This window comes from Salmo salar, chromosome ssa29 (assembly GCF_905237065.1).
Source record: "Salmo salar chromosome ssa29, Ssal_v3.1, whole genome shotgun sequence".
In the NCBI taxonomy this organism is placed as follows: domain Eukaryota; kingdom Metazoa; phylum Chordata; class Actinopteri; order Salmoniformes; family Salmonidae; genus Salmo; species Salmo salar.
The window spans coordinates 26,042,970-26,064,403 of record NC_059470.1 but is presented as its reverse complement, the minus strand read 5'-3'; the positions used below and the strand labels follow the sequence as shown (position 1 = coordinate 26,064,403).

The 21,434-nt window shown below is 44.5% G+C and overlaps 1 protein-coding gene across 3 annotated transcripts in view; it reads right to left on the bottom strand.

The window, feature by feature from the left end:
• The window catches only part of LOC106591469 (vascular endothelial growth factor receptor 1), a 141,676-nt gene that overhangs the window by 43,663 nt on the left and 76,579 nt on the right, over positions 1–21,434 (bottom strand). For 2 of the 3 annotated variants that reach the window (XM_045710816.1, XM_045710817.1), the window contains exons 5-10: positions 10,959–11,121; positions 10,719–10,855; positions 10,104–10,275; positions 9,813–9,930; positions 5,657–5,826; positions 4,551–4,698 (exon numbers count right to left, since the gene is read on the bottom strand). In XM_045710816.1, the coding sequence (XP_045566772.1) occupies positions 4,551–4,698; positions 5,657–5,826; positions 9,813–9,930; positions 10,104–10,275; positions 10,719–10,855; positions 10,959–11,121 (908 nt within the window). Of the gene's footprint in view, positions 1–22; positions 1,811–4,550; positions 4,699–5,656; positions 5,827–9,812; positions 9,931–10,103; positions 10,276–10,718; positions 10,856–10,958; positions 11,122–21,434 lie in introns of those variants that run through there. The other variant, XM_045710818.1, reaches the window with a different exon arrangement.

Here is a 21,434-nt window from a genome sequence, read left to right as displayed (position 1 = left end):
TCGAAAAGTTGGAAGCAACACACAATTTCAAGCAAATTTAATGTAAAAAACATACATTTGATATAACATTTTAAACAATACATCTTAACAGTTTTCATAAAAATGTGGCATTTATCATAAGTAAGTTAGTCGTATAAAATTATTAAATATTAGATTCATATATTACTCATAGAAAATCTGCATACATGGAATGAATCACATTGGGAGAGACCCGTAGAATGATACCTCAATGTAGATGTCACACACACACGCGCACACACACACACACACACACACACACACACACACACACACACACACACACACACACACACACACACACACACACACACACACACACACACACACACACACACACACACACACACACACACACACACACACACACACACACACACACACACACACACACACACACACACACACACACACACACACACACAACCCATAAAAACAGCTTCCTATGCATATATTACACACAGACACACACATGGCAATATAATACATAGATAACATCACTCTGGATGACAAATGGTTGATATACAGTGAAACGACTTACAAATTACATAAGTTGACATAACATGACATAAGATGACATATGACTGTCATCGTCTCTGGGTAACTCCTACATGGTAGGCGTCTGATGATCAGTCCCAGAGGAGGAAGCACTATCTTGCAATAACAAAGAACTGTAGGGCATCCCATCGCCAACACACACACCTCCTCTCTCTCTCTCTCTCTCGCTCTCTCTCTCTCTCTCTCCCACTCGCCCATCTGAGATGTACAGCTACTTACATATACAGTAGATGATTTACAGTCAGAAGAGAACTCACAGCTTTTGTGGATGTCAGAACTACAACTGGATGTCATGCTCATGTACCCATTATAGTACCACTCTAGGAACACAAGAAGCAGAAGCAGCTCCAGAAAAACATGGCTTTTAGTGGATGGATGGAATTGCACTTCTTTCTGGCTCAAAATGTCTGAGAAATGTAACAGTGTAAATCAAATAAAAACCTTAACGAGAAAAGGGGTGTGAAATAAAACCTGGGTAAGAGGAAATAAATAAATCTAATAATAACCATTAAAAGCTGATCAGATCATTGTCCTCAGTGTGGTGTGACCTCTCACTCCTCTTCTTCCTCCTCCTCCTCTTCCTCACTGTTCAACAGTGTTCCAGGTCACTGTCCAGCCACCCGTCCCCCTTCCCCTCCCCTCCGACCCCGAGATCCCAGAAAGCACCAATGTGGGGTTGCGCCGTTGCTGTGCTGTCTGTCATTGAAGGTGCCTGCTGGGGTGGCAATAGGGCGGAGGGGCAGGGAAGGGGGTCCTGAGAGGTGTGGATGTGAGGGTGATTCTTCTGATGAAGTGTAATGGGGGGGGGGGGAGCTGGCGAGAGGGAGGTGGGGAGGGAAGGCCAGGGGAGGGGGGAGTGAGGAGAAGAGGGGGTCTCAAGAATAGATCAAGCCCTTGAGGAAGCAGGACTGTGCCACGTTTGAAGACGGAGGGACAATCACGCTGCTGGGAAGCGTCTCGCATCGGGGAGGAAGCCAAACAAGGAGAGGAAAACTGCTCTGATTTTGGCACAGGAAGCCCAGCGAGCCTCCTGCCCGGGTCAGATAAGAGCAGTCCCAGGCCCAGGACAGGACCAAGTATCCACGACTGGACCCAGGGACACATCCAGACCCCAGACCCAGGCTTTAGACCCACACCCAGCCCTGAGGACACAGGTCCCTATCAGCCTGGCTCAGCCCAGCCCACTGTCCCTGGGCCTCCTCCGGCGCGGCGTCAGGCCCGTGTTCCGCCAGAGCTACAAAGAACAAGGGCCTGGTCAGGATGTATTTATCATCAGCTATCTATTCACATTCTGAATCACTACTTGACAACTCTAGAACAGAATGCTAGAAGTCTCCGTGATTTACAGTGTGACCATGAAAACACACAAAATGAAATTGTAAATGAATTGAAAAGACTGCTCATTCTGAACCCCAAACCTGTTGTAGCCTACCTGTCTGCGTATATAAGTTGTTATGAAACTACACTGTGTATGCACTGCTGAGGTTAGTGTTTGTGAAAGATGCCAGTTGTGGTTGTCATGCAAACTCCCACCCTGTTATATTCTCCACAGAGACACACTGTCCACATGGTAAGTTGGAAAGGCCAATTTGACTTTAACTAGGTAAAGCTATTCCTGTTAAGGCTGTTGGTATTCACTGCTGATTGGCTAGATAACAGTTCAGTGAAGTTATGTGATGTTGCTATGGCAATTGAATGTGGAGAGTTTCCACAAGCATTGGAAGTAGGCAGAGTATGTACGTGTGTGTGTGTGTGTGTGTGTGTGTGTGTGTGTGTGTGTGTGTGTGTGTGTGTGTGTGTGTGTGTGTGTGTGTGTGTGTGTGTGTGTGTGTGTGTGTGTGTGTGTGTGTGTGTGTGTGTGTGTGTGTGTGTGTGTGTGTGTGTGTGTGTGTGTGTGTGTGTGTGTGTGGGTGTGTGTGGGTGGCCTGGTGTGATAGGTCCAGTACATAGTTGACCTACAGTATGATGTCACAGCGTGTCTCTGTGGGGAATATACAGGGTGATCGTTTGGTCTGGAAGCCATGTTGCTCAGGTTATGGTTAACCTCTTTAACCTGAACACAACCAACACAATAGTGTCTGACCTCCAAGACCTGCCAAGTGTATGTGTGTGTGTGTCAATCACAGTTGATTGTTGGGCAGGGCCACTTCTCATGAGAACTTGAGAATGAGTAGGATCAGTGTGTATGTGTATTGGAATATCATAGCTGATTATTGGGCAAGTCTGTTTCTCACAAGACCTTTAAAAAATGTGTGTGTCAGTGTATGAGTGTGTGTGTCATGAGATAGGTGAGTGTGTGTGCGTGTGTGTGTGTCAGATATTAGAAAAGGCATCCCAGGATACAGTGTGCAATCACAGTAATAAACAGCCATCTCACCCTGCGTTCTGGACAGGAAAATCACAGCGTTTAATTTAGGAACCAACTAATCATGACTGAGAACACAGAACAGGTCTCTATTGAAGTGACTAAAAACACAGAACAGGTCTCTATTGAAGTGACTAAAAACACAGAACAGGTCTCTATTGAAGTGCCTGAGAACACAGAACAGGTCTCTATTGAAGTGACTGAGAACACAGAACAGGTCTCTATTGAAGTGACTGAGAACACAGAACAGGCCTCTATTGAAGTGACTGAGAACACAGAACAGGCCTCTATTGAAGTGACTGAGAACACAGAACAGGCCTCTATTGAAGTGACTGAAAATACAGAACAGGCCTCTATTGAAGTGGGCTTTTATTACTCTGCTCTTTAAGTCTGAGTTACATTGTACTGTGTCTGTGAATGTACCAGGCAGACACACACACACACACACACACACACACACACACACACACACACACACACACACACACACACACACACACACACACACACACACACACACACACACACACACACACACACACACACACACACACACACACACACACACACACACACGAACGGACACACACACACACACACACACACACACGAATGGACAGACACGGACGGACAGACAGACACGGACGGAAACACACACACACAGAAACATATGATAAAAGACTCTGACAAAGACATGACGAAACAAACACACACACTCACATTCACACACACATTCACACACACATTCACACACACACATTCACACACTCACAGACATGAAAGGCTTCCAATGGCATCTGTTCTGGTTGCAAAGAGGAAACCCTGTCTGAACACATGCTGAATTAGACAAAACATGTCTCCCTTCACAAACAAACACACACACAGACACAGACACTCACACACATTCTCTCATTCACACCCTAAAACAGGCACACATCTTACAGTCACACACACTGTTCTGCCCCAATTCTAAGTTAGGAACAATTTGACAAAATGACATCATAATAATAATAATAATAGATGTTTTATTGTCTCATACAGCAGATAGGTACAGTGAAATGTGTTGTTTTACAGGGTCAGCCATAGTAGTATGATAGGTACAGTGAAATGTGTTGTTTTACAGGGTCAGCCATAGTAGTATGATAGGTACAGTGAAATGTGTTGTTTTACAGGGTCAGCCATAGTAGTATGATAGGTACAGTGAAATGTGTTGTTTTACAGGGTCAGCCATAGTAGTACAGCACCCCTGGGGGAAATTAGGATTAAGTGCCTTGCTGAAGGGCACATTGGCAGATTTGTTGCCTTGTCGCCATGGGTATTCAAACTAGTTACCTTTCGGTTACTGACCCAATGTCTGACAGGTTTTAAGAATAGCACTGTACTGTGTACAGTATTAGGAGACTATGTGGGCATGCACTTAAGGTGTGTGTATTCATTATTCTAGATACACAGTATGCTGTATGCAAGTATGTTGATTGGATATGTATAGGCAAGGGTGTCAGGACTGTATGTGTGTCTGTGTTTTAAGTAAAGGAATATTTACAAACCTTTTTGAAGATGTGTGTGTTTATGCTACTGCATGTGACATGTGAGAACAAGGTGTACTTACAGGCCTTTGGGGGGGCAGGGGTGCCAGAGCCATGCGATGTGAGGAGGGGGGACTCCGTGGGAGGTGCAGTGCAGGGCTTGTCTGCTACCCCGCGGAACACTACCTGGGTCCTGCACTGACACTGCCTTCTCCCCTATCCCAGGACTCACTGGAGGAACACAGAGAGACACACAGACCATGAGCACAGAGAGGGAGGGCGAGAAGACAGAGAGGGATAGGGAGAGAGAGGGAGAGAGAAACAGATAGGGAGAAAGAGAGAGGAAGAGAGAGAGATAGAGAGGGCGGGAGAGAGAGACAGAGGGGGGAGAGAGAGAGACAGAGGGGGAGAAAGAGAGAGGAAGAGAGAGAGATAGAGAGGGCGGGAGAGAGAGACAGAGGGGGGAGAGAGAGAGACAGAGGGGGAGAAAGAGAGAGAGATAGAGAGGGCGGGAGAGAGAGACAGAGGGGGGGAGAGAGAGAGACAGAGGGGGAGAAAGAGAGAGGAAGAGAGAGAGATAGAGAGGGCGGGAGAGAGAGACAGAGGGGGAGAGAGAGACAGAGGGGGAGAAAGAGAGAGGAAGAGAGAGAGATAGAGAGGGCGGGAGAGAGAGACAGAGGGGGGGAGAGAGAGAGACAGAGGGGGAGAAAGAGAGAGGAAGAGAGAGAGATAGAGAGGGCGGGAGAGAGAGACAGGGGGAGAAAGAGAGAGACAGAGGGGGAGAAAGAGAGAGGAAGAGAGAGAGAGATAGAGAGGGCGGGAGAGAGAGACAGAGGGGGGGAGAGAGAGAGACAGAGGGGGAGAAAGAGAGAGGAAGAGAGAGAGATAGAGAGGGCGGGAGAGAGAGACAGAGGGGGGGAGAGAGAGAGACAGAGGGGGAGAAAGAGAGAGAGGGTGAGAGATAGAGAGGGCGGGAGAGAGAGACATAGGGGGGAGAGAGAGAGACAGAGGGGGAGAAAGAGAGAGAGGGTGAGAGATAGAAAGGTTATGAAGAGAAAGGGGACAGAATGGAACAGCAGAATGTCTAGGAGACACCAAGTGAACACGGAGCTAAAGAGAGGATGCATGAGGATGATAAAATAGAGAAAGCGATGGAGGGTGAAGAGAGGAGGGAAACCTTGGTCCTCACCGTTGACCACCAGAGAGAGCGTTAGGTTCTGGTAGAGTCTGTGCTCCTGGATTCCCACCAGGATAGTGTACTTCCCTGCATCCTCCTCCGCCACATCACGGATCACCAGGGAATTCCCGTCCACATGGTAACGGGAACACTCCTCCGCTGCCACCTTCCCATCCTTCAACCTAACATGGAAAAACAAGCAAGAAATTCCTCAATTAACTCTTATGTGAAGAACAATTAAATAATGCTAAAATGAAGAATGCTAAAATGTCATACATATGTAACCTGGGCATCTTTCTCTGGTCATCTCTGTCTCTCACATAGGTTAGTGTAGCATAGTGTAGGGTAGTGTAGGGTAGTGTAGCATAGTGTAGGATAGTGTAGGGTAGTGTAGCATAGTGTAGGGTAGTGTAGGGTAGTGTAGGATGGTGTAGGGTAGTGTAGGGTAGTGTAGGATGGTGTAGGGTAGTGTGGGATAGTGTGTAAGATAGTGTAGGATAGTGTAGGATACTGTGTAAGATAGTGTAGGATAGTGTAGGGTAGTGTGTCAGATAGTGTAGGATAGTGTAGATTAGTGTAGGGTAGTGTAGGATAGTGTAGGATAGTGTAGACTAGTGTAGGATAGTGTAGGAAAGTGTAGGATAGTGTAGGAAAGTGTAGGATAATATAGGATAGTGTGTAGGATAGTGTAGGAAAGTGTAGGATAGTGTAGGAAAGTGTAGGATAGTGTAGGAAAGTGTAGGATAGTATAGGATAGTGTAGGAAAGTGTAGGATAGTGTAGGAAAGTGTAGGATAGTATAGGATAGTGTGTAGGATAGTGTAGGGTTGTGTAGATTAGTGTAGGAAAGTGTAGGATAGTGTAGGAAAGTGTAGGATAGTGTAGGAAAGTGTAGGATAGTATAGGATAGTATGTAGGATAGTGTAGGGTTGTGTAGATTAGTGTAGGATAGTGTAGGAAAGTGTAGGATAGTGTAGGAAAGTGTAGGATAGTGTAGGAAAGTGTAGGATAGTATAGGATAGTGTGTAGGATAGTGTAGGGTTGTGTATGATAGTGTGTAGTATAGTGTAGGGTTGTGTATGATAGTGTGGGATAGTATAGGATAGTGTGGGATAGTGTAGGGTTGTGTATGATAGTGTGTAGGATAGTGTAGGATAGTGTGTAGGATAGTGTAGGGTTGTGTATGATAGTGTGGGATAGTGTAGGGTTGTGTATGATAGTGTGTAGGATAGTGTAGGGTTGTGTATGATAGTGTAGGATAGTGTGGGATAGTGTAGGGTTGTGTATGATAGTGTGGGATAGTATAGGATAGTGTGGGATAGTGTAGGGTTGTGTATGATAGTGTGTAGGATAGTGTAGGGTTGTGTATGATAGTGTAGGATAGTGTGGGATAGTGTAGGGTTGTGTATGATAGTGTGGGATAGTATAGGATAGTGTGGGAAAGTGTAGGGTTGTGTATGATAGTGTGGGATAGTATAGGATAGTGTGGGATAGTGTAGGGTTGTGTATGATAGTGTGTAGGATAGTGTAGGGTTGTGTAGATTAGTGTAGGAAAGTGTAGGATAGTGTAGGAAAGTGTAGGATAGTGTAGGAAAGTGTAGGATAGTATAGGATAGTGTGTAGGATAGTGTAGGGTTGTGTAGATTAGTGTAGGATAGTGTAGGGTTGTGTAGGATAGTGTAGGAAAGTGTAGGATAGTGTAGGAAAGTGTAGGATAGTATAGGATAGTGTGTAGGATAGTGTAGGGTTGTGTATGATAGTGTGTAGTATAGTGTAGGGTTGTGTATGATAGTGTGGGATAGTATAGGATAGTGTGGGATAGTGTAGGGTTGTGTATGATAGTGTGTAGGATAGTGTAGGATAGTGTGTAGGATAGTGTAGGGTTGTGTATGATAGTGTGGGATAGTGTAGGGTTGTGTATGATAGTGTGTAGGATAGTGTAGGGTTGTGTATGATAGTGTAGGATAGTGTGGGATAGTGTAGGGTTGTGTATGATAGTGTGGGATAGTATAGGATAGTGTGGGAAAGTGTAGGGTTGTGTATGATAGTGTGGGATAGTATAGGATAGTGTGGGAAAGTGTAGGGTTGTGTATGATAGTGTGGGATAGTGTAGGGTTGTGTATGATAGTGTAGGATAGTGTAGGGTAGTGTAGGACACGTGGTCCCGTGTAGCTCATTTGGTAGAGCATGGTGTTTGCAACGCCAGGGTTGTGGGTTCGATTCCCACGGGGGACCAGTATGGGGAAAACATTTATGAAATGTATGCACTCACTACTGTAAGTTGCTCTGGATAAGAGCGTCTGCTAAATGACTAAAATGTAAAATGTGTAGGATAGTGTCTAGGGTAGTGTAAGGTAGGATAGTGTGTAAGGTAGTGTAGGGTAGGATAGTGTGTAAGGTAGTGTAGGGTAGGATAGTGTGTAAGGTAGTGTAGGGTAGGATAGTGTGTAAGGTAGGGTAGTGTGTAGGGTAGTGTGTAAGGTAGTGTGTAAGGTAGTGTAGGATAGTGTGTAGGGTAGTGTGGGGGAGTGTGTAAGGTAGGGTAGTGCAGGATAGTGTGTAAGGTAGTGTGTAAGGTAGTGTGTAAGGTAGTGTGTAAGGTGTAGGGTAGGATAGTGTGTAGGGTAGAATAGTGTGTAAGGTAGTGCAGGATAGTGTGTAGGGTAGTGTGGGGGAGTGTGTAAGGTAGGGTAGTGCAAGGTAGGGTAGTGCAAGGTAGGGTAGTGCAAGGTAGGGTAGTGCAAGGTAGGGTAGTGCAAGGTAGTGTGCAAGGTAGTGTGTAAGGTAGTGTGTAGGGTAGGATAGTGTGTAAGGTTGGGTAGGATAGTGTGTAAGGTAGTGTGTAAGGTAGGGCAGGATAGTGTGTAGGCTGGGGTAGAATAGTGTAAGGTAGGGTAGGATAGTGTAGGCTGGGGTAGGGTAGGATAGTGTAGGCTGGGGTAGGGTAGGATAGTGTGCAGGCTGGGGTAGGATAGTGTAGGGTAGTGTAAGGTAGGGTAGGATAGTGTGCAGGCTGGGGTAAGGTAGGGTAGGATAGTGTAGGCTGGGGTAGGGTAGGATAGTGTGCAGGGTGGGGTAGGATAGTGTAGGATAGTGTAGGCTAGGGTAGGATAGTGTAAGGTAGGGTAGGATAGTGTGCAGGCTGGGGTAGGATAGTGTAAGGTAGGGTAGGATAGTGTAAGGTAGGATAGTGTAAGGTAGGATAGTGTAAGGTAAGATAGTGTAAGGTAGGGTAGGATAGTGGGTAGGATAGTGTGTAAGGTAGGGTAGTGTGTAAGGTAGTGTAGGATAGTGTGTAAGGTAGTGTAGGATAGTGTGTAGGGTAGTGTGGGGGAGTGTGTAAGGTAGGGTAGTGCAGGATAGTGTGTAAGGTAGTGTGTAAGGTAGTGTGTAAGGTAGTGTGTAAGGTGTAGGGTAGGATAGTGTGTAGGGTAGAATAGTGTGTAAGGTAGTGCAGGATAGTGTGTAGGGTAGTGTGGGGGAGTGTGTAAGGTAGGGTAGTGCAAGGTAGGGTAGTGCAAGGTAGGGTAGTGCAAGGTAGTGTGCAAGGTAGTGTGCAAGGTAGTGTGCAAGGTAGTGTGCAAGGTAGTGTGTAGGGTAGGATAGTGTGTAAGGTTGGGTAGGATAGTGTGTAAGGTAGTGTGTAAGGTAGGGCAGGATAGTGTGTAGGCTGGGGTAGAATAGTGTAAGGTAGGGTAGGATAGTGTAGGCTGGGGTAGGGTAGGATAGTGTAGGCTGGGGTAGGGTAGGATAGTGTGCAGGCTGGGGTAGGATAGTGTAGGGTAGTGTAAGGTAGGGTAGGATAGTGTGCAGGCTGGGGTAAGGTAGGGTAGGATAGTGTAGGCTGGGGTAGGGTAGGATAGTGTGCAGGGTGGGGTAGAATAGTGTAGGATAGTGTAGGCTAGGGTAGGATAGTGTAAGGTAGGGTAGGATAGTGTGCAGGCTGGGGTAGGATAGTGTAAGGTAGGGTAGGATAGTGTGTAGGATAGTGTAAGGTAGGATAGTGTAAGGTAAGATAGTGTAAGGTAGGGTAGGATAGTGGGTAGGATAGTGTAAGGTAGGGTAGGATAGTGTAGGCTGGGGTAGGATAGTGTAGACTGGGGTAGGATAGTGTAGATAGTGTAAGGTAGGATAGTGTGCAGGCTAGCTGACAGTCGGTAGGTTCTTACCAGATTACTTCTGGGGCAGGGAAGGCTCGTAGTTTGGGGGAGAGACGGAAGGACTTCTGTCCTGCATGAGCCTCCACTACAGCCCCCTGTCTGGGCTTCAGACGGATAAAGGGACGGTCTGGGAGGATAAACAGGCAAGCACACACACACAGAGGATATCATGCATTAATGACATATTACAGATAGTGATACAGGGGAGAGTTGTGATTTGTATTCTTACTGCAGAAGTGGGTGTTTACCATCAATGAATTTGTCACAGAGGTGGGAAGTATTACGTCTATTTAGACTCACCGTAGACTGTGACAGATACATTAGTCTCTCGACTGACCGGTCCACTGGTCACTCGGCAGATATAAAGCCCTCTGTCAGAGCGGTGGAGTTTGGGGATGGACAGAATACTGTAGAACACCATGTGAAACTTACTGGCCATGATCCACCTACTGACTATGGCTGACCCGTTGGCCTGAGGGGAGAGAGAGAGGGGAGGGGTAGAGAAAGACAGAGAGAGGGAGGGAGGGGGAGAGGTAGAGAAAGAAGGAGAGAGAGAGGGAGGGGAGAGGTAGAGAAATAAGGAGAGAGGGAGGCGGAGAGGTAGAGAAATAAGGAGAGAGAGAGGGAGGCGGAGAGGTAGAGAAAGAAGGAGAGAGGGAGGGAGGGGAGAGGTAGAGAAAGAAGGAGAGAGGGAGGGAGGCAGAGAGGTAGAGAAAGAAGGAGAGAGGGAGGGAGGGAGGGGAGAGGTAGAGAAAGAAGGAGAGAGGGAGGGAGGCGGAGAGGTAGAGATAATATTCAGATATAGTAAAAGTTTTCCAAACAAGTAGTTATTCTACATACAGTACTGCATACTGTAACATAGTGCACTTCTTAGTAGTGTACGCCATAATTCTAGTGTTCTTCATAAGGTCCTACCTGTCCAGGGTAGTCCCAGCTGATGGACACTCTGCTGTTCCACTCTGCAGTGACAGTACAGTTGATGGCCAGACTCTCTCCCTGTAGAGCCTGGACTGGACTGGTACTGTTCAGATATACCTTCATGATCTTATTCACTGGGACAGGAGAGGGGATAAGACATTTGAATATTTGCAATTTATAGAATCTGCTGGATTTTTCATTAGGTGTGTGTGTGTTTGTGTGTGTGTGTGTGCTCACCTTGTCTGTGTGTGAGGTAACTGAGGGAGTGTGTGGTCCCGTTGACAGAGGTCTTGCAGGAGAACAGGCCGATGTAGAAGTAGGTGGGGCTGTGGATGAGGAAGCCCTGTCTGCTGTTCCACACTATGTTCCTCTGGTCTGGGGTCAACTCCTGGTCAGGAAACTGGAGGCATGAACACACACGGTCAAGAACACAACCATGAAAACAGTCTCATAAAAGCAACGTCACACAGAAACAATGTCTGCTTCTGGAACATGGTCAACTTGCATTCAGGGATCACAAAACAGGTACATCATGAACTCAACCACAAGTAAAACTATTTTCTTATCTCAACCACCAACCAATCATGAACTCAACACAATAGTGTCATGAGCTATTCAGAACCACGACCACATCCTGAACACAACACAACCATACCAACAGTCACACAAAAGCAACACTGCACACATTCACAACTCCTGAGCAAATCATGAACACACAACAAAACAGAACAACATGAGGTCACAGTGGTAAACGCGTGATGAATATTATTGCTGCAATAAAATGAAAAAGTAATTTGACAACCTGACAATACGCTCTCAACAACAGACAGTGACATTACGTAATGTTCAGACGTTTTCACCCTGCTGATGTGGAATCTGTCTGTGGAGACAGTCTGGAGTTACAATAGAGACAGTCTTGTGTTACTATGGAGACAGAGTCTGGAGTTACAATGGAGACAGTCTTGTGTTACTATGGAGACAGAGTCTGGAGTTACAATAGAGACAGTCTTGTGTTACTATGGATACAGAGTCTGGAGTTACAATAGAGACAGAGTCTTGTGTTACTGTGGAGACAGAGTCTGGAGTTACAATAGAGACAGTCTTGTGTTACTATGGAGACAGAGTCTGGAGTTACAATAGAGACAGTCTTGTGTTACTGTGGAGACAGAGTCTGGAGTTACAATAGAGACAGTCTTGTGTTACTGTGGAGAAAGAGTCTGGAGTTACAATAGAGACAGTCTTGTGTTACTGTGGAGACAGAGTATGGAGTTACAATAGAGACAGTCTTGTGTTACTGTGGAGACAGAGTCTGGAGTTACAATAGAGATAGTCTTGTGTTACTGTGGAGACAGAGTCTGGAGTTACAATAGAGACAGTCTTGTGTTACTGTGGAGACAGAGTCTGGAGTTACAATAGAGACAGTCTTGTGTTACTGTGGAGACAGAGTCTGGAGTTACAATAGAGACAGTCTTGTGTTACTATGGAGACAGAGTCTGGAGTTACAATAGAGACAGTCTTGTGTTACTGTGGAGACAGAGTCTGGAGTTACAATAGAGACAGTCTTGTGTACTGTGGAGAAAGAGTCTGGAGTTACAATAGAGACAGTCTTGTGTTACTGTGGAGACAGTCTGGAGTTACAATAGAGACAGAGTCTTGTGTTACTATGGAGACAGAGTCTGGAGTTACAATAGAGACAGTCTTGTGTTACTATGGAGACAGAGTCTGGAGTTACAATAGAGACAGTCTTGTGTAACTATGGAGACAGAGTCTGGAGTTACAATAGAGACAGTCTTGTGTTACTATGGAGACAGAGTCTGGAGTTATAATAGAGACAGTCTTGTGTTACTGTGGAGACAGAGTCTGGAGTTACAATAGAGACAGTCTTGTGTTACTGTGGAGACAGAGTCTGGAGTTACAATAGAGACAGTCTTGTGTTACTATGGAGACAGAGTCTGGAGTTACAATAGAGACAGTCTTGTGTTACTGTGGAGACAGAGTCTGGAGTTACAATAGAGACAGTCTTGTGTTACTATGGAGACAGAGTCTGGAGTTACAATAGAGACAGTCTTGTGTTACTGTGGAGAAAGAGTCTGGAGTTACAATAGAGACAGTCTTGTGTTACTGTGGAGACAGAGTATGGAGTTACAATAGAGACAGTCTTGTGTTACTGTGGAGACAGAGTCTGGAGTTACAATAGAGACAGTCTTGTGTTACTATGGAGACAGAGTCTGGCGTTACAATAGAGACAGACTTGTGTTACTATGGAGACAGAGTCTGGAGTTACAATAGAGACAGTCTTGTGTTACTGTGGAGACAGAGTCTGGAGTTACAATAGAGACAGTCTTGTGTTACTATGGAGACAGAGTCTGGAGTTACAATAGAGACAGTCTTGTGTTACTGTGGAGACAGAGTCTGGAGTTACAATAGAGACAGTCTTGTGTTACTATGGAGACAGAGTCTGGAGTTACAATAGAGACAGTCTTGTGTTACTGTGGAGACAGAGTCTGAAGTTACAATAGAGACAGTCTTGTGTTACTGTGGAGACAGAGTCTGGAGTTACAATAGAGACAGTCTTGTGTTACTATGGAGACAGAGTCTGGAGTTACAATAGAGACAGTCTTGTGTTACTGTGGAGACAGAGTCTGGAGTTACAATAGAGACAGTCTTGTGTTACTATGGAGACAGAGTCTGGAGTTACAATAGAGACAGTCTTGTGTTACTATGGAGACAGAGTCTGGCGTTACAATAGAGACAGACTTGTGTTACTATGGAGACAGAGTCTGGAGTTACAATAGAGACAGTCTTGTGTTACTGTGGAGACAGAGTCTGGAGTTACAATAGAGACAGTCTTGTGTTACTATGGAGACAGAGTCTGGAGTTACAATAGAGACAGTCTTGTGTTACTGTGGAGACAGAGTCTGGAGTTACAATAGAGACAGTCTTGTGTTACTATGGAGACAGAGTCTGGAGTTACAATAGAGACAGTCTTGTGTTACTGTGGAGACAGAGTCTGAAGTTACAATAGAGACAGTCTTGTGTTACTGTGGAGACAGAGTCTGGAGTTACAATAGAGACAGTCTTGTGTTACTATGGAGACAGAGTCTGGAGTTACAATAGAGACAGTCTTGTGTTACTGTGGAGACAGAGTCTGGAGTTACAATAGAGACAGTCTTGTGTTACTATGGAGACAGAGTCTGGAGTTACAATAGAGACAGTCTTGTGTTACTGTGGAGACAGAGTCTGGAGTTACAATAGAGACAGTCTTGTGTTACTATGGAGACAGAGTCTGGAGTTACAATAGAGACAGTCTTGTGTTACTGTGGAGACAGAGTCTGGAGTTACAATAGAGACAGTCTTGTGTTACTATGGAGACAGAGTCTGGAGTTACAATAGAGACAGTCTTGTGTAACTGTGGAGACAGAGTCTGGAGTTACAATAGAGACAGTCTTGTGTTACTGTAGAGACAGAGTCTGGAGTTACAATAGAGACAGTCTTGTGTTACTATGGAGACAGAGTCTGGAGTTACAATAGAGACAGTCTTGTGTTACTGTGGAGACAGAGTCTGGAGTTACAATAGAGACAGTCTTGTGTTACTATGGAGATAGAGTCTGGAGTTACAATAGAGACAGTCTTGTGTTACTGTGGAGACAGAGTCTGGAGTTACAATAGAGACAGTCTTGTGTTACTATGGAGACAGAGTCTGGAGTTACAATAGAGACAGTCTTGTGTTACTGTGGAGACAGAGTCTGTTACAATAGAGACAGTCTTGTGTTAATATGGAGACAGAGTCTGGAGTTACAATAGAGACAGTCTTGTGTTACTGTGGAGACAGAGTCTGGAGTTACAATAGAGACAGAGTCTTGTGTTACTATGGAGACAGAGTCTGGAGTAACAATAGAGACAGTCTTGTGTTACTATGGAGACAGAGTCTGGAGTTACAATAGAGACAGTCTTGTGTTACTGTGGAGACAGAGTCTGGAGTTACAATAGAGACAGTCTTGTGTTACTGTGGAGACAGAGTCTGGAGTTACAATAGAGACAGTCTTGTGTTACTGTGGAGACAGAGTCTGGAGTTACAATAGAGACACTCTTGTGTTACTGTGGAGACAGAGTCTGGAGTTACAATAGAGACAGTCTTGTGTTACTGTGGAGACAGAGTCTGGAGTTACAATAGAGACAGTCTTGTGTTACTATGGAGACAGAGTCTGGAGTTACAATAGAGACAGTCTTGTGTTACTGTGGAGACAGAGTCTGGAGTTACAATAGAGACAGTCTTGTGTTACTGTGGAGACAGAGTCTGGAGTTACAATAGAGACAGTCTTGTGTTACTATGGAGACAGAGTCTGGAGTTACAATAGAGACAGTCTTGTGTTACTATGGAGACAGAGTCTGGAGTTACAATAGAGACAGTCTTGTGTTACTATGGAGACAGAGTCTGGAGTTACAATAGAGACAGTCTTGTGTTACTATGGAGACAGAGTCTGGAGTTACAATAGAGACAGTCTTGTGTAACTGTGGAGACAGAGTCTGGAGTTACAATAGAGACAGTCTTGTGTTACTGTGGAGACAGAGTCTGGAGTTACAATAGAGACAGTCTTGTGTTACTATGGAGACAGAGTCTGGAGATACAATAGAGACAGTCTTGTGTTACTGTGGAGACAGAGTCTGGAGTTACAATAGAGACAGTCTTGTGTTACTATGGAGACAGAGTCTGGAGTTACAATAGAGACAGTCTTGTGTTACTGTGGAGACAGAGTCTGGAGTTACAATAGAGACAGTCTTGTGTTACTATGGAGACAGAGTCTGGAGTTACAATAGAGACAGTCTTGTGTTACTGTGGAGACAGAGTCTGTTACAATAGAGACAGTCTTGTGTTAATATGGAGACAGAGTCTGGAGTTACAATAGAGACAGTCTTGTGTTACTGTGGAGACAGAGTCTGGAGTTACAATAGAGACAGAGTCTTGTGTTACTATGGAGACAGAGTCTGGAGTAACAATAGAGACAGTCTTGTGTTACTATGGAGACAGAGTCTGGAGTTACAATAGAGACAGTCTTGTGTTACTGTGGAGACAGAGTCTGGAGTTACAATAGAGACAGTCTTGTGTTACTGTGGAGACAGAGTCTGGAGTTACAATAGAGACAGTCTTGTGTTACTGTGGAGACAGAGTCTGGAGTTACAATAGACACACTCTTGTGTTACTGTGGAGACAGAGTCTGGAGTTACAATAGAGACAGTCTTGTGTTACTGTGGAGACAGAGTCTGGAGTTACAATAGAGACAGTCTTGTGTTACTATGGAGACAGAGTCTGGAGTTACAATAGAGACAGTCTTGTGTTACTGTGGAGACAGAGTCTGGAGTTACAATAGAGACAGTCTTGTGTTACTGTGGAGACAGAGTCTGGAGTTACAATAGAGACAGTCTTGTGTTACTATGGAGACAGAGTCTGGAGTTACAATAGAGACAGTCTTGTGTTACTATGGAGACAGAGTCTGGAGTTACAATAGAGACAGTCTTGTGTTACTGTGGAGACAGAGTCTGGAGTTACAATAGAGACAGTCTTGTGTTACTATGGAGACAGAGTCTGGAGTTACAATAGAGACAGTCTTGTGTTACTATGGAGACAGAGTTTGGAGTTACAATAGAGACAGTCTTGTGTTACTGTGGAGACAGAGTCTGGAGTTACAATAGACACAGTCTTGTGTTACTATGGAGACAGAGTCTGGAGTTACAATAGAGACAGTCTTGTGTTACTATGGAGACAGAGTCTGGAGTTACAATAGAGACAGTCTTGTGTTACTGTGGAGACAGAGTCTGGAGTTACAATAGAGACAGTCTTGTGTTACTGTGGAGACAGAGTCTGGAGTTACAATAGAGACAGAGTCTGGAGTTACAATAGAGACAGAGTCTTGTGTTACTGTGGAGACAGAGTCTGGAGTTACAATAGAGACAGTCTTGTGTTACTGTGGAGACAGAGTCTGGAGTTACAATAGAGACAGTCTTGTGTTACTGTGGAGACAGAGTCTGGAGTTACAATAGAGACAGTCTTGTGTTACTATGGAGACAGAGTCTGGAGTTACAATAGAGACAGTCTTGTGTTACTATGGAGACAGAGTCTGGAGTTACAATAGAGACAGTCTTGTGTTACTGTGGAGACAGAGTCTCGTGTTACTGTGGAGACAGAGTCTGGAGTTACAATAGAGACAGAGTCTTGTGTTACTATGGAGACAGAGTCTTGTGTTACTGTGGAGACAGAGTATTGTTTTACTGTGGAGATAGAGTCTTGTGTTACTGTGGAGACAGAGTCTTGTGTTACTGTGGAGACAGAGCCTTGTGTTACTGTGGAGACAGAGTATTGTGTTACTGTGGAGACAGAGTATTGTGTTACTGTGGAGACAGAGTATTGTGTTACTGTGGAGACAGAGTATTGTGTTACTGTGGAGACAGAGTCTTGTGTTACTGTGGAGACAGAGTCTTGTGTTACTTTGGAGACAGAGTATTGTGTTACTGTGGAGACAGAGTCTTGTGTTACTGTGGAGACAGAGTATTGTGTTACTGTGGAGACAGAGTATTGTGTTACTGTGGAGACAGAGTATTGTGTTACTGTGGAGACAGAGTCTTGTGTTACTGTGGAGACAGAGCCTTGTGTTACTGTGGAGACAGAGTATTGTGTTACTGTGGAGACAGATTATTGTGTTACTGTGGAGACAGAGTATTGTGTTACTGTGGAGACAGAGTCTTGTGTTACTGTGGAGACAGAGTCTGGAGTTAAAATAGAGACAGTCTTGTGTTACTATGAAGACAGAGTCTGGAGTTACAATAGAGACAGTCTTGTGTTACTATGGAGACAGAGTCTGGAGTTACAATAGAGACAGTCTTGTGTTACTATGGAGACAGAGTCTGGAGTTACAATAGAGACAGTCTTGTGTTACTATGGAGACAGAGTCTGGAGTTACAATAGAGACAGTATTCTGTTACTATGGAGACAGAGTCTTGTGTTACTGTGGAGAAAGAGTCTCATGTTACTGTGGAGACAGAGTCTGGAGTTACAATAGAGACAGTCTTGTGTTACTGTGGAGACAGAGTCTGGAGTTACAATAGAGACAGTCTTGTGTTACTATGGAGACAGAGTCTGGAGTTACAATAGAGACAGTCTTGTGTTACTGTGGAGACAGAGTCTGAAGTTACAATAGAGACAGTCTTGTGTTACTGTGGAGACAGAGTCTGGAGTTACAATAGAGACAGTCTTGTGTTACTATGGAGACAGAGTCTGGAGTTACAATAGAGACAGTCTTGTGTTACTGTGGAGACAGAGTCTGGAGTTACAATAGAGACAGTCTTGTGTTACTATGGAGACAGAGTCTGGAGTTACAATAGAGACAGTCTTGTGTTACTGTGGAGACAGAGTCTGGAGTTACAATAGAGACAGTCTTGTGTTACTATGGAGACAGAGTCTGGAGTTACAATAGAGACAGTCTTGTGTTACTGTGGAGACAGAGTCTGGAGTTACAATAGAGACAGTCTTGTGTTACTATGGAGACAGAGTCTGGAGTTACAATAGAGACAGTCTTGTGTAACTGTGGAGACAGAGTCTGGAGTTACAATAGAGACAGTCTTGTGTTACTGTGGAGACAGAGTCTGGAGTTACAATAGAGACAGTCTTGTGTTACTATGGAGACAGAGTCTGGAGTTACAATAGAGACAGTCTTGTGTTACTGTGGAGACAGAGTCTGGAGTTACAATAGAGACAGTCTTGTGTTACTATGGAGATAGAGTCTGGAGTTACAATAGAGACAGTCTTGTGTTACTGTGGAGACAGAGTCTGGAGTTACAATAGAGACAGTCTTGTGTTACTATGGAGACAGAGTCTGGAGTTACAATAGAGACAGTCTTGTGTTACTGTGGAGACAGAGTCTGTTACAATAGAGACAGTCTTGTGTTAATATGGAGACAGAGTCTGGAGTTACAATAGAGACAGTCTTGTGTTACTGTGGAGACAGAGTCTGGAGTTACAATAGAGACAGAGTCTTGTGTTACTATGGAGACAGAGTCTGGAGTAACAATAGAGACAGTCTTGTGTTACTATGGAGACAGAGTCTGGAGTTACAATAGAGACAGTCTTGTGTTACTGTGGAGACAGAGTCTGGAGTTACAGTAGAGACAGTCTTGTGTTACTGTGGAGACAGAGTCTGGAGTTACAATAGAGACAGTCTTGTGTTACTGTGGAGACAGAGTCTGGAGTTACAATAGAGACACTCTTGTGTTACTGTGGAGACAGAGTCTGGAGTTACAATAGAGACAGTCTTGTGTTACTGTGGAGACAGAGTCTGGAGTTACAATAGAGACAGTCTTGTGTTACTATGGAGACAGAGTCTGGAGTTACAATAGAGACAGTCTTGTGTTACTGTGGAGACAGAGTCTGGAGTTACAATAGAGACAGTCTTGTGTTACTGTGGAGACAGAGTCTGGAGTTACAATAGAGACAGTCTTGTGTTACTATGGAGACAGAGTCTGGAGTTACAATAGAGACAGTCTTGTGTTACTATGGAGACAGAGTCTGGAGTTACAATAGAGACAGTCTTGTGTTACTATGGAGACAGAGTCTGGAGTTACAATAGAGACAGTCTTGTGTTACTATGGAGACAGAGTCTGGAGTTACAATAGAGACAGTCTTGTGTAACTGTGGAGACAGAGTCTGGAGTTACAATAGAGACAGTCTTGTGTTACTGTGGAGACAGAGTCTGGAGTTACAATAGAGACAGTCTTGTGTTACTATGGAGACAGAGTCTGGAGATACAATAGAGACAGTCTTGTGTTACTGTGGAGACAGAGTCTGGAGTTACAATAGAGACAGTCTTGTGTTACTATGGAGACAGAGTCTGGAGTTACAATAGAGACAGTCTTGTGTTACTGTGGAGACAGAGTCTGGAGTTACAATAGAGACAGTCTTGTGTTACTATGGAGACAGAGTCTGGAGTTACAATAGAGACAGTCTTGTGTTACTGTGGAGACAGAGTCTGTTACAATAGAGACAGTCTTGTGTTAATATGGAGACAGAGTCTGGAGTTACAATAGAGACAGTCTTGTGTTACTGTGGAGACAGAGTCTGGAGTTACAATAGAGACAGAGTCTTGTGTTACTATGGAGACAGAGTCTGGAGTAACAATAGAGACAGTCTTGTGTTACTATGGAGACAGAGTCTGGAGTTACAATAGAGACAGTCTTGTGTTACTGTGGAGACAGAGTCTGGAGTTACAATAGAGACAGTCTTGTGTTACTGTGGAGACAGAGTCTGGAGTTACAATAGAGACAGTCTTGTGTTACTGTGGAGACAGAGTCTGGAGTTACAATAGAGACACTCTTGTGTTACTGTGGAGACAGAGTCTGGAGTTACAATAGAGACAGTCTTGTGTTACTGTGGAGACAGAGTCTGGAGTTACAATAGAGACAGTCTTGTGTTACTATGGAGACAGAGTCTGGAGTTACAATAGAGACAGTCTTGTGTTACTGTGGAGACAGAGTCTGGAGTTACAATAGAGACAGTCTTGTGTTACTGTGGAGACAGAGTCTGGAGTTACAATAGAGACAGTCTTGTGTTACTATGGAGACAGAGTCTGGAGTTACAATAGAGACAGTCTTGTGTTACTATGGAGACAGAGTCTGGAGTTACAATAGAGACAGTCTTGTGTTACTGTGGAGACAGAGTCTGGAGTTACAATAGAGACAGTCTTGTGTTACTATGGAGACAGAGTCTGGAGTTACAATAGAGACAGTCTTGTGTTACTATGGAGACAGAGTTTGGAGTTACAATAGAGACAGTCTTGTGTTACTGTGGAGACAGAGTCTGGAGTTACAATAGACACAGTCTTGTGTTACTATGGAGACAGAGTCTGGAGTTACAATAGAGACAGTCTTGTGTTACTATGGAGACAGAGTCTGGAGTTACAATAGAGACAGTCTTGTGTTACTGTGGAGACAGAGTCTGGAGTTACAATAGAGACAGTCTTGTGTTACTGTGGAGACAGAGTCTGGAGTTACAATAGAGACAGAGTCTGGAGTTACAATAGAGACAGAGTCTTGTGTTACTGTGGAGACAGAGTCTGGAGTTACAATAGAGACAGTCTTGTGTTACTGTGGAGACAGAGTCTGGAGTTACAATAGAGACAGTCTTGTGTTACTGTGGAGACAGAGTCTGGAGTTACAATAGAGACAGTCTTGTGTTACTGTGGAGACAGAGTCTGGAGTTACAATAGAGACAGTCTTGTGTTACTATGGAGACAGAGTCTGGAGTTACAATAGAGACAGTCTTGTGTTACTATGGAAACAGAGTCTGGAGTTACAATAGAGACAGTCTTGTGTTACTATGGAGACAGAGTCTGGAGTTACAATAGAGACAGTCTTGTGTTACTGTGGAGACAGAGTCTGGAGTTACAATAGAGACAGTCTTGTGTTACTATGGAGACAGAGTCTGGAGTTACAATAGAGACAGAGTCTTGTGTTACTGTGGAGACAGAGTCTGGAGTTACAATAGAGACAGTCTTGTGTTACTATGGAGACAGAGTCTGGAGTTACAATAGAGACAGTCTTGTGTTACTATGGAGACAGAGTCTGGAGTTACAATAGAGACAGTCTTGTGTTACTGTGGAGACAGAGTCTCGTGTTACTGTGGAGACAGAGTCTGGAGTTACAATAGAGACAGAGTCTTGTGTTACT